Source organism: Cyprinodon tularosa, unplaced genomic scaffold (genome assembly GCF_016077235.1).
Source record: "Cyprinodon tularosa strain WSP-4 unplaced genomic scaffold, ASM1607723v1 ctg938, whole genome shotgun sequence".
NCBI classification, from domain to species: Eukaryota; Metazoa; Chordata; class Actinopteri; order Cyprinodontiformes; family Cyprinodontidae; genus Cyprinodon; species Cyprinodon tularosa.
This window is the reverse complement of record NW_024039716.1, coordinates 86647-99621: the sequence shown is the minus strand read 5'-3', so window position 1 is coordinate 99621 and position 12975 is coordinate 86647. Positions and strand designations below refer to the sequence as shown.

The 12975-nt window shown below is 37.0% G+C and overlaps 1 protein-coding gene across 1 annotated transcript in view; it reads right to left on the bottom strand.

The window, feature by feature from the left end:
- Window positions 1–304: 304 nt before the first annotated feature.
- The window catches only part of clip3 (CAP-GLY domain containing linker protein 3), a 60378-nt gene continuing 47707 nt past the window's right edge, over window positions 305–12975 (bottom strand). Inside the window, exons 11-14 of the mRNA XM_038274889.1 lie at window positions 12641–12764; window positions 12474–12541; window positions 12255–12327; window positions 305–6236 (exon numbers count right to left, since the gene is read on the bottom strand). Coding sequence (XP_038130817.1) covers window positions 6182–6236; window positions 12255–12327; window positions 12474–12541; window positions 12641–12764 — 320 coding nt within the window. The 3' untranslated portion in view covers window positions 305–6181. The remainder of the gene's footprint in view (window positions 6237–12254; window positions 12328–12473; window positions 12542–12640; window positions 12765–12975) is intronic.

Here is a 12975-nt window from a genome sequence, read left to right as displayed (position 1 = left end):
CTTTTCATGTTCATACTTTTCAGTTGGCCAACATTTCTATAAATCCTTTGTTTTTATTGGTCTTCAGTAATATTCTAATTTTCTGATATGATGAATTTGAGTCAATAAAAGTAAATTAGAATTTTTTATTGACAAATTAGCTTAATCTCATAAACTGCGGAGAGCTCAGGGCATTTGGCAGAAGACCCTGATGGTTTAAATTTAGGAGTGATGGCACTGCACACCTTATACCCTTTTTTCCCCCAGAACATTATGATTCAAAATTGTCTATAAACATTTAAATAAAGACAAATAGACATAAAAATACAAAAACATCAAATTCTTTATTATATTGATAGCTAATATCTGAAGCATTTTCATGCTGGGCAGATAAAGACTGATAATGCAACACTCAGAGAATACTGAGGGAGGAGGTTACATATGGAGAGCATGCAGTGAGTGTATCTGAGAGGAATCATCTTCCTTCTCCTGCTTCAGCATCAGGATCCAACATGTTTTTACCAAGCAGGACCAACCTACTCACACAGGTTATAAGGGCCCTTGTCATACCTTGCAGATTTAGCCAGCATATGCCTGATGTCTTCTAAAATGCTGGCGTATGGTGAACTTTCTATGTATTTTTTCAATGTTGGGAGTATACACAGAGTATTCATAACAAGTGCAGAGCTTATGTCCTACAACAGCCTAACTTATGCTTAACGAACGGCAGTGTAATGCCCAAGAAATGATGCACAAGCCGGTGTTCTGAGGGGGTCAGCGATGCACCCGGAGGTGCTCGACCTGCATAAAAAGAATTCTTTGATCACGTTATTAACCCATCTGCTGTTTAGTGCTCAACAACCAAAAAAAAAGAACTAATAAATAAGAAAAAAGAATCATGGCTGCTAGGAAGTTTGTTGATGGTGGCCGTGAACGGATCCATCAAACTCACCTTCTCGCTCACCCTATGATGGGGATGTGGTCTGGAGAACTAACGGTCTACCCGTGTGAACCCCCTCAAACCAAAACACTGCCAATACTCTATCATACAGTAGCTGAAAGTTAGAAACACGTTCAGTGGTTGTCAGGAACACGTCAGATACATTGATATGTGACTTATGGGTAACTTACACTTTATGTATGTCAACGATGAGGTAACTTACCTGTAACTTATGACCCACATATGAGCATATACTGGCATATTTTGGGAAAGTTTGAGCATGCTCAAAATATCTCAACGTACTCGTTGTGACATGTTCTACCTTGCTTTAATGCGCTCATAACAAAACAAAACATACCCATAACTTAGCCAACATATGCCAACTTTTTTGCCAGATTTCTCGTATGTGAGGAATATGCTGGTCTAAATTGTCAAGGTTTGACAGGGGCATAACCGAGCACACAATTAATAAAACACGAAAACAAAAAGATACACTTAGTGAAGTTATCAAAATATAGGCTATAAACCATAGATCATTAAGACTTGTTCATGATGAAACAACCAGTACTTAGTTGGTTCTTAAGTACAACACACGTTTCCAGGACAGAACCAGAGATTCTGATCGTTCTAGTCCAGTAATCACAGAACTTGACGACTTTACCTTCATACTGGCTTTGTTTTAAATGGATTCTAAAAATTTTAGTGTGTTCACTAGGTAATTCTACTTAAGAAAAAATGTAAACGAACACAAACATTTTAAATGAGATATCTGTACCGTAAAATTCCGTTGGTACTGAACTGAACCAATCTGAACCAAAGGCAAGGCCTGGAAAAAGCAGCAAATAATATTTGTCATAAGACAGTAAAACAAAACAAAAACTCCTAGATAATCATGCAAAGAGTTTAGGTTAAGTTGAGGTTATACGGACACCTGGTGGCCAAACCACGAAACACTACACGTCGACAAAATTGAAAGTGAAGTGGCTTCACTGGGACACGTTGACCGTACTGTAACTTTATGTTTACTGTACAAAGACTAACTTCCACCATCACTGTGGCCCACAAAAGGTAATGCTTTGCTGAGATAAAAGAATTAGCAGATCCTGAATCTGTGGAACATTAGCTTTTTATACAGTAACTAACAAAAGCTGCACTGTGGCGAAACATCTTGTTGGGTGAAGTATGAAGAGGGAAAATGCTTTGTGTGGATTAACTCCTGGGTTCTCAAGCTTGAGGGTAGATCAAAAGAATCAAAAAGAGTAGGAAGGTAAAGCAATGAGTCTTCTGCATACTGTTAGATTTGATACAGTCTGTTGACAAAATATCTTTTGACAGGGTTCTTTTTTTGGCAGAAAGGTCACTACATTTTAGTTTTAATCATGCAGCAAAAAACTTCTGGTGGAATTACTGTTTAATTTGATTAGTTGCAAATGCAAAAAAAGCAGCTGCTCTGCAGGAAAGGGAAGGTGTTTGTAACTATAAACCCAAAGCTTAATGATCACCCAAAGTGGGTCTAATAGCCAATTTTCATTCACCCCTAAAGTGTGAGAGTTTTAGAGATCTCTGTTGTGAATATGATAAGGAATCCTCAAGATAAAAATCAGTGATTTTTTTAAAGCTGATACACAAAAAGAAACATTATTTACAACAGCAACCATAATGCTTTCTTTAAATAAGGCTAAGAGACTCAAAAGATCCGTCAATATTGTTGGCACATTACTGAGAAAAAATTTAAATAAGATTGGGCTATTTAAATACTTTCTTGGAAGTGATCATATATTAGCATCTTGATATTAACAGAATTGAAGTTTCAATTCAACCAGACAAAAACAAAGAGTTTCATGGGTAATATGCAATAAATATTGGCTGATTTCTTGAAATATTTTGTACATTTCATGAAAGGAATCTGATTTTAGAGACCTGTGAGTTATGATCTGAATATTTGAGCCTAAATAAGCAAACGTTTTTTATTTTTTTTATAAAGAGGGGTCCATTTCAAAACGCAGGTTTACTGAAAACTCTAAGTTTTCTAAAGATGATATCAGGGAAGCTCTGAGTATTCTGTTTCACAAATAGAGTTTCCTCAACCTCTGTTTCTTTTACCAAAATAACATTCTCCCCAAAGCTAACCTGGTCGATACCGGTTTTTGTGTGAGTGTCCTTTGTCTCCACTCTCTTTACAGCCAACAGACTTCCTGTCTGACATGGGGCAGCATGTGAAGCTGGGAAAACATACCTCCGACTCGCAGCTCATCAGCATTGGTTCCCCCAGGGCTGTACTCTTTCTCCTTTGCTCTTCTCCCTGTACAGCAACTCCCTCACCAAGAAAGCCCAGCAGATGATGTACTTCCTGCAGCAGCTAAAAAAAATTCAACCTGCTGAGGACAATGATGGTTCAGTTCTATTTCTCCATCATTGAGTCCATCCTCACCTCCTCCATAATCATCTGGTACGCTGGTGCCACCACCAAGGACAAGAGCAGATTGTCTGGTCTGCTGAGAAGACTATTGGCTGCAGTCTTCCATCTCTCCATGATCTATACACCTCCAGGACTCTGAGCTGTTCATGGAAGGTTGTGGTTGATCCCCACACTCCAGCCACATATTATTTCAGTCACTTCCCTCTGGCAGGAGGCTGCGGCCCAACAGGACCAAAACCTAATGCCACAAGAACAGTTTCTTCTCATCTGCTACCAGCACTATCAACAAGGCCCAGAAACCCCCGTGACACTGCCTCTCTACCTTCCTGTTCAGGACCTAGAAGATACACCAATGAAGCATCTCCACACCTTCTGCGTTACATTAATGCACAGCCACTGTGTATATTGTACATATCTATATACTATATTTCATGTAATATATTGTACATTTATATTGTATATAACTATGGATCCTGTATTCCATATATATATCTAAAATGTCTGCACCATCAACACCAAGTCAAATTCTTTGTTACTGCAAACTTACTCAGCAATAAACTTGATTCTGATTCCGAACAGGTTCTATATATTATATAATGTTTTTATTCTTCATCTTCTCCTGCTGCCAGGTGATTTCACCTAAACAGATACACCAATCTACCATTCAAGCAATAAACTAGTTTTTTTCCGTCATGTGATTACAACAGCCTATGGAAGTTCATTTTATTGTGTATTAGTTTGACTGAATATGTAAAAGCATTTTTTCCTTGTTACTATTTCATACAAAATGACATTGTTCACATCTAGAATAACCATTCTTGATGTCTCGAAATGATTTTCAGTTCTCCTTATTCCTATCATTACTGGTCATTATTGGTATTATTTTTACTATATAGAAATGTCATGACATTTCATATATCATATATACATATTCAGTCAAGCTGATTAATGTCAAAAAGGCTACTTAAAATGTGTTAACATATTTATACCTAGAAAATTTAATTCCTAGTTGTTGGTTTTTTGCTTCCCGAAATTCAGTTTTTGCTGCAATCATGTAATTTAACAAATTTTATTATTATAGGTCCGACTAGGGGTTTGATTTACTACTTACTTTTGAAATCTAAAAATGGAACAATAAAGAAAAGAGTGCTTTTAATATATGTTAAAAAAGCCTGCTCAAAAAAACAAAAACAAAAGAACAGTCTGTCACACCTTTATATAAACCGAACCATGAACTTGAGCAGAAATCTTATTTTAAGCCATTTTCCTCTCCCTTGTAGCTGCAGTGCTGTCGCTTGGTCTTTTGAACACTATGCAAATAGTTTTTTCATTACCTCATTAAAATCTCTAGTTCCAGTGGTGTGTAATAGGAACTTCCTCTTGCTTGTCATGGTGACTCGTTGCATCAGGGCTCCACTGATAATGGCTTTTCATATCCATGTGTTCAACTCTGAGTGGACGTACTCAGGGTTGATTGAGTTTCAGATTTTAGGCCGGATCAAGTTGAGGATTTAAATCTGAGTTTTTTTAGACCTGCTTTGTGAAACTGACCCCTGGTCTTCAAATTTATAAATGAACATGAATGTAAGTCATAAAGGATACCAACTTTCCGTGTTGATAAAGCATAATTTCCGTACTTTTCATCTCAGCCATTAGAGCAGGTTTGTTTAGAGTTTATATTTTTAAATTGTATATCAAGGGAACAATCTCCACACAAAGCTGCCATTACAAATTTCATTTCTAGAATAGGATTTCAACATTTAGGACAAAAGGTTAATAGTTCCTATTTTAAATAGCTGCAGATGTTCTGATATTCCAAACTAGAAGCAGGAAAAAAATTAGAAGAATCAAGGAGGGACGAGAGAAGGAGAGGAGAAAAAACGAAAATCATGTATCATTGGAAAATCAGCGAACCATTTTAGATTAATGGAGACTTTTTGAGACAAAAGCTTTCTTTTCTAATAGTATAATTCATTTTCATATCTTTAGCAGCTATTATTTTGGGTTATTAAACAACACCCTCTAAGATCAAGATAACAAGATGGTTTCTATTCCTATCTGAAAACATTATTATTCATTATTATTAATTACTTTTCACATAGATTAAACCAAACCAAACTTGATCTTTAAAAAGAAAAAAGTTTTAGCTAAATTTCCAGCAGAAATATTTTTATCATATCCTGTAAAAAAAGCATCAGCTAAAAGCTACGACTCACATATGAAGATAAAAAGGAGATGTAGAGATGAATAACCCTGTTTCCTGATCAGAGGACTTTAGATTGATGTTAAATAACAAATGATGTACACATAATGTTTATATGTCAGCAAAGCTAAAGGTCCTGGTCTCACGACAGGGAGTCAACAGCCAGATGTGGATCCAACAAACAACATCAACATTTTCTAGAGTGTTTCTCATGAAAATTTCATACTTGTCATCTTCTGCTTCATGGAAGACAATTAGTTTGACATTTTCATGAGAGAAACCCAAAATAGTGACTATTATATCTTTCTGGACTTTTCAAACCACTCATACCTGAAACTGGCTGCAGTGCAACAAAACCATGAGGCAAGGGTGAAAGCAAATACACTGACCACCCTAGACCAAGAGGAGGCAGCCGAGTGAGAGGACGGATTTCAGAGCTAGAATTTAAGTTAATTGAAGGAATGCAGGACATTTGTTATCAGATACAAGGCACTATAGATTTTGCTATAGAAGGGCTAAATTAGGCGGATTCAGGCGGAGGGACTTTCACCACAAGGAGATTGGGGAAAGAATGATGGAGAGTAAGAAAAGCCGACAGATCCATCCAGTGGTGGAGAACTGTAGGAAGTGCGGGGCCTGGTTAGGACTGCATCTCAGCGCGAAGCATCCATGGAAACCAGCAGCAGAACAACAACCTAAAGCAGGTGCAGAGAAGAGATGTTTTAGTAAATCCATCCTCTTAGAACTGGTTCCATCTTTAATGTTGCTAAATATCTGTTCTACATATATTAAAAAGCTGTGTTGTTCTAGACCTAGAAATAAAGAACTGTGATTTTATTTAAGATCTCAGTGTTGGTGTGTAAAGTAGGTATCTTTAGGCCTGGAATGTCTTGATTGGGTAAAACCACAGCAATTCTGAACAAATTCTTACCAGGGCTGGGACTTCTACGCATGAATTCTGTTTAAATAATTGTATAGACCTACATGAGTTTAAAAAGTTAACACGATTAATAGCATTTTATTTACTTAAATCTTGAGCATTAACTTTTGTATTCTCTGTTCCTTGCATACCTGTACATCTGAAACACAAGCAGTATCATAAGTGTTGGTCCATTGGGTGAATTCAAGATTAAAAAGCCTGTCAGTCAGAAGTTCTACTGTGAATTCCTGGGTGACTGGCAGTCCAACCCAGTCTCATGGGAAAATGTACCCCCACTACGTTGGTCCACACTGCAAAACGTAGTGGAGGTACATTAATGGCCATTTTTTTGTGGTACTGTTACGTTTCTTCTACCTATACGCTTTCTATTGTTTTACGTCCTAGTCATGTGACTTTCAAGATTCCAGCTGGGAGAAGGAAAAAAATAAATATATGGCCGACATTCGCTCATTTTTTTGTGGAAAGATTAATGACTTGAGTTTGTTTTTGCATTAAAATGAGTTTTGATTACATTTCTAGTGAGGAATGTATAGTTTGTTGCCAGAATATTTACTCAGGGAATGTACATATTCACTTGCTTGTTCGTTTCTTGCAAAGATTTTTCAAGATAATGTGAAACTGTAACATTTTGGTATAAACATGGCTGAGATTTCTCTAACTTTTAGTGGGAAAATCAATAATTTCAATCAGTTTCTGCATTTAAATGGGTTTTGATTACATTTATAGCGAGAAGTGTAGGGTTTATTTACATAATATTTACTTAGTGAACATACATAATCACCCGCTTGCTAGTTTTTGCTACGTTTTTCGGATCTCGTCAGGATTATGTGAAATTGCAACGTTTCGGCTGCTACTCATCGCCTAGCATTTAGCTGCCGCCCCGATTCAACATTGAATTCTTTGTGATTTAACTCCATCTGACGGATCAAACCGTCGCCACTGCGTGCGTTGCGTCTGAGGTTGATTTTCAGATCAATGCATTACGTCGTGGCATACGGGAGAAACTAATTAAACTAGTTAAAAAAAAGGATCATGGGTTAAGATCGGATGTGTTTTATTTGGAAATCTACCGGATCCTTTGTGCATTTCACTTCCTGTTTGGTGCGATCAAATTGATGGGTTTTGACCAGATTTTGACCAAAGAGGAACTCAAAAAAACAAAAAACAATTTAAATACACAACCAGCATATCTGGAATCAGTGACAGAGAGCGACTGGGACCAGAAGTTTATTAATTTCTCCCCACTGATTTCCATTCAAAATGTTTTCGATCCCACCGGGCTCTAGGGAAGGGGCGGGCATACCGCCACCTACTGTTCATGAGTGTGTAGCAACATTGTTTTACATCTATTAAATTCTATTTTTTAATTTTGTATTCTGAAGATAAATAAATAATGCTTTCCTTAATCTATCAATATCTTTTATATTTCCTTTATTTCCCAATAATCCTTTAAGATTCCATTCTTGGCCTGTCCTCTTTTCAATTTCTTCCTTTCAGGTTCATATGTTTTGCAGTTCATCAATACATCTGCATTTTCTATCTCTCCACATCCTTCACATTTATCATTATTTTTCCTCCCTATTAAGTATAAATTGTCATTTAAATAAGTATGACCTACTCTTAATCTGATCATTATTATTTCTTCCCTTCGGTTTCTCTCATTAATATTTCTATTTAATACTGACTTTTGTACTTTATATAACCTTCTTCCTTTTTATCATCATTCCACCTTTTTTTTTTGCCATTTTTCAATTTCTTTCCTCTTAATAAATGATTTTCCTTCCCCTTTCCCTAAAGGAATTGTAATTGTTATTTGTCTACTTTTCATTCCACCTAACTTTCCATTAATTAGCTTGAAAACAGCACTTTGTAGGCACCCAGTTTCTCTAACAATGGCCCTTTTTGGGTTACCCTCCATGCATTGGGTGTCAGTTCAGTGGCAGTTCCAGAACATTTTCTTAGGGTTGACCAGGCAGCACAATAATGTGCATGTGGCCAAAGAGTAATAGGGATCAAATTCGGTTCAGAGTCAAGCTATTGGGATCAGGCATCAGGTTCAATTTGCATATTTTCCTAGCCAAAACAAGGATTTGTTGGGCTACTGTAATTTTGAACTGAAAAACGTCCTGAATGGGAAGTCTTCAAACTTGAAAAACAAAGTCCAAAGTTTTTTTTTTTTGTTTGTTTGTTTTTTGTTTTTGTTTTTTTTTGAATGATTATGACCTGGATGTCTAAGAATCTTCACCAGCTTATCAGGGAAATGAATGCCCACAATGTCTGTATTCTCCAAAAGAGAATAACAGAACAGACCTTTATGAGGCCCTTGTTAAAGCTATGCATATATTTATGCATCTATGCTCTTCAAATAACTTTCTGGTTCGACGCAACATTTACATTAAATGGGTTGAGAGGTTGTTCTTTACCAGTAAATACATAAAAGATTCCCAGATGACTGCCGATGCAAACTCTCCCCTATAAAACCTGAAACTAATTCTTATAAGAGAGTAAAATCTGTATTAGTCTTCATTAATTGTAGCATATTGTTGTACATAATCGATTGCTTTATTTTTGGTGTCAGCTTTTGGTCAATATGCTAACCTTAAAAGGTCAAAGTGGGAAAATGTAGTAGTAGTAGACAAATTAGCAATTAGAGGAGGCAATAACAATTACAATTCCTTTAGGGAAAGGGGAAGGAAAATCATTTATTAAGAGGAAAGAAATTGAAAAATGGCAAAAAAAGGTGGAATGAAGATAAAAAGGAAGAAGGTTATATAAAGTACAAAAGTCAGTATTAAATAGAAATATTAATGAGAGAAACCGAAGGGAAGAAATAATAATGATCAGATTAAGAGTAGGTCATACTTACTTAAATGACAATTTATACTTAATAGGGAGGAAAAATAATGATAAATGTGAAGGATGTGGAGAGATAGAAAATGTATAACATGTATTGATGAACTGCAAAACATATGACATATGAACCTGAAAGGAAGAAATTGAAAAGAGGACAGGCCAAGAATGGAGTCTTAAAGGATTATTGGGAAATAAAGGAAATATAAAAGATATTGATAGATTAAGGAAAGCATTATTTATTTATCTTCAGAATACAAAATTAAAAAATAGAATTTAATAGATGTAAAACAATGTTGCTACACACTCATGAACAGTAGGTGGCGGTATGCACGCCCCTTCCCTAGAGCCCGGTGGGTTAGAAAACATTTTGAATGGAAATCAGTGGGGAGAAATTAATAAACTTCTGGTCCCAGTCGCTCTCTGTCACTGATTCCAGATATGCTGGTTGTGTATTCAAATTGTTTTTTTGTTTTTTTTAGTTCCTCTTTGGTCAAAATCTGGTCAAAACCCATCAATGAGATCGCACCAAACAGGAAGTGAAATGCACAAAGGATCCGGTAGATTTCCAAATAAAACACATCCGATCTTAACCCATGATCCCTTTTTTAACTAGTTTAATTAGTTTCTCCCGTATGCCACGACGTAATGCATTGATCTGAAAATCAACCTCAGACGCAACGCACGCAGTGGCAAGGGTTTGATCCGTCAGATGGAGTTAAATCACAAAGAATTCAATGTTGAATCGGGGCGGCAGCTAAATGCTAGGCGATGGGTAGCAGCCAAAATGTTGCAATTTCACATAATCCTGACGAGATCCGAAAAAACGTAGCAAAAACTAGCAAGCGGGTGATTATGTATGCTCTCTGTCACTGATTCCAGATATGCTGGTTGTGTATTTAAATTGTTTTTTATTTATTTTTTGTTCCTCTTTGGTCAAAATCGGGTCAAAACCCATCAGCGAGATCGCACCAAACAGGAAGTGAAATGCACAAAGGATCCGGTAGATTTCCAAATAAAACACATCCGATCTTAACCCATGATCCTTTTTTTAACTAGTTTAATTAGTTTCTCCCGTATGCCACGACGTAATGCATTGATCTGAAAATCAACCTCAGACGCAACGCACGCAGTGGCGAGGGTTTGATCCGTCAGATGGAGTTAAATCACAAAGAATTCAATGTTGAATCGGGGCGGCAGCTAAATGCTAGGCGATGTGTAGCAGCCAAAACGTTGCAATTTCACATAATCCTGACGAGATCCGAAAAACGTAGCAAAAACTAGCAAGCGGGTGATTGTGTATGTTCACTAAGTAAATATTATGTAAATAAACCCTACACTTCTCGCTATAAATGTGATCAAAACCCATTTAAATGCAGAAACTGATTGAAATTATTGATTTTCCCACTAAAAGTTAGAGAAATCTCAGCCATGTTTATACCAAAATGTTACAGTTTCACATTATCTTGAAAAATCTTTGCAAGAAACGAACAAGCAAGTGAATATGTACATTCCCTGAGTAAATATTCTGGCAACAAACTATACATTCCTCACTAGAAATGTAATCAAAACTCATTTTAATGCAAAAACAAACTCAAGTCATTAATCTTTCCACAAAAAAATGAGCGAATGTCGGCCATCTATATTTATTTTTTTCCTTCTCCCAGCTGGAATCTTGAAAGTCACGTGACTAGGACGTAAAACAATAGAAAGCGTATAGGTAGAAGAAACGTAACAGTACCACAAAAAAATGGCCATTAATGTACCTCCACTACGTTTTGCAGTGTGGACCAACGTAGTGGGGGTACATTTTCCCATGAGACTGGGTTGGGCAGTCACCACAGTCATTCTGAACTCATCACCGAGGGGGGTCCCAGCAGACCAAATGTAGCTACCCACTAATTATCTAAAGATGTAGCACTCAGATGGGCTATGTCCCATACATGAATTTGTTTACATTAAAACCTCAACCTGTATGGAGTAGATGGAATTATATCTACTTTTTTAAGTGCCACTGTCAGCCAGAAATACATGACACACAATACATGCTTTGGAGGCACAGATGATAGCAATGCTAATGTTAGTGTCCGCAGCAGCAGGCAGCCCACATCAGACCATATGACAAGCTTCAGAGCCAAAGTAATCATTAAGGCTTAAAAATCAGAGCAGAGTTTCAGCAACTGTTGTCAAACAGAGACAATATGCAATATGACGCTCTCCGGTGTTTGAACTTGGACATATGCATTTATGAACTCCTAATTCAAAGAATGTACTTACTAAGGCAATTCTTATTTTTGCTGAATAAAAACCAAACAAGTTACACATTGTCCCTTAAGGGGCAGTATGCTTTGATGGTATATATTTGTTTTTTACCACATGCAGTGATAGGGATTGTGCTATAATTAATGTTCATGTACTGTTCAAACTTATGTTTCAAAGATGTCACAAAAGGTTTTCTAAAAAAGCTAAATGACCAAAACATTCAATCAGTCTAGTGGACTAATTATCTAGATGATAGATTACAAACAGTAAATAAATTAGAAGCAAAAACGTTTTTTGGAGTGAAAAGGTTGCTAGACAAGTGTGTTTGATTAAAATGTGATTTATTGTAATTCATTAAATACTGACCCTGTAATTAACCTGACACAAAAATTATAATTCAAAGTTATATCACCATTACTTCTTACATAAAAGCCAGAAAGAGAAGAGAAACCTAATGAACTGTTGAGCTAAAGACGGTGCCGACTACAGAAACAGTCCTTGTTAATCTCCTCTGAGAGGGAGGGGCATATCGCAAGGTTTTGTTTCTGTTGTTGGCCCAATTTGCTTGCTAGCTGTGTGTGAGGCACAAAGGGGAATTCAGTGGAACCTGAAAAAAGAGGAGGGGGGAAAGCTGTGTTTTTTGCATCTTAACAGTTGTCACCTGGATATGGAGCTCTCAGAGGTCAGGTCTTTAGGAGATCGCATTGTGTGGAAGTTTCTCTTCGGTTGTGACACTAAATGGTAGAGAAGTACACAAAAGCGCAAAGACCCATCATTCACTCAGCATCAGAGGTTCTGTTTCTTTGATTTTCCTTGTGTGGTTAGAGCAGAACTTTATGCTTGAAATTGATGATTATAAATTAAAGAAGAGGAAACTTACTGGAGACCTGATGAACCTTCTTCACCATTGAATTTTCATTTTGGGAACCTTCTTTAGGTCCTCCGATCCTAAAGAACCACAAAAAAAAACAAAAAACATTCAGTTTTCATTTGACTCTTTACAAACACATAGTTTTGATCAACTCAGACATTGGGTTCTGGCGCTACCTCTGGACACGAGAGGGTGGAGCAAACACTCCATATTTGGGCAGGCAGCTGAAATATCTGACCCCAAACACGGAGCCATCGTGTTTCCCAGTGGGCTGATCCAGCTCTACACCAAACCAGTACCCTGCAACAACACCAGGAGACCAGTTCACATTGGCCCAACAGTCTGGGGCTAAAAGGTCACCTCCCTTCCACACGATCTGCTGGTGATAATAATTTGAGCTAGACCTCAAGTTTGACAGGAACACTTTTCAAAGAGTCAGTTTGACATGCAGCGTACAGAACCAACAGCACAGATCGGGTCAGATGGTCTAGTTATCCAGCCGAAACCTGTC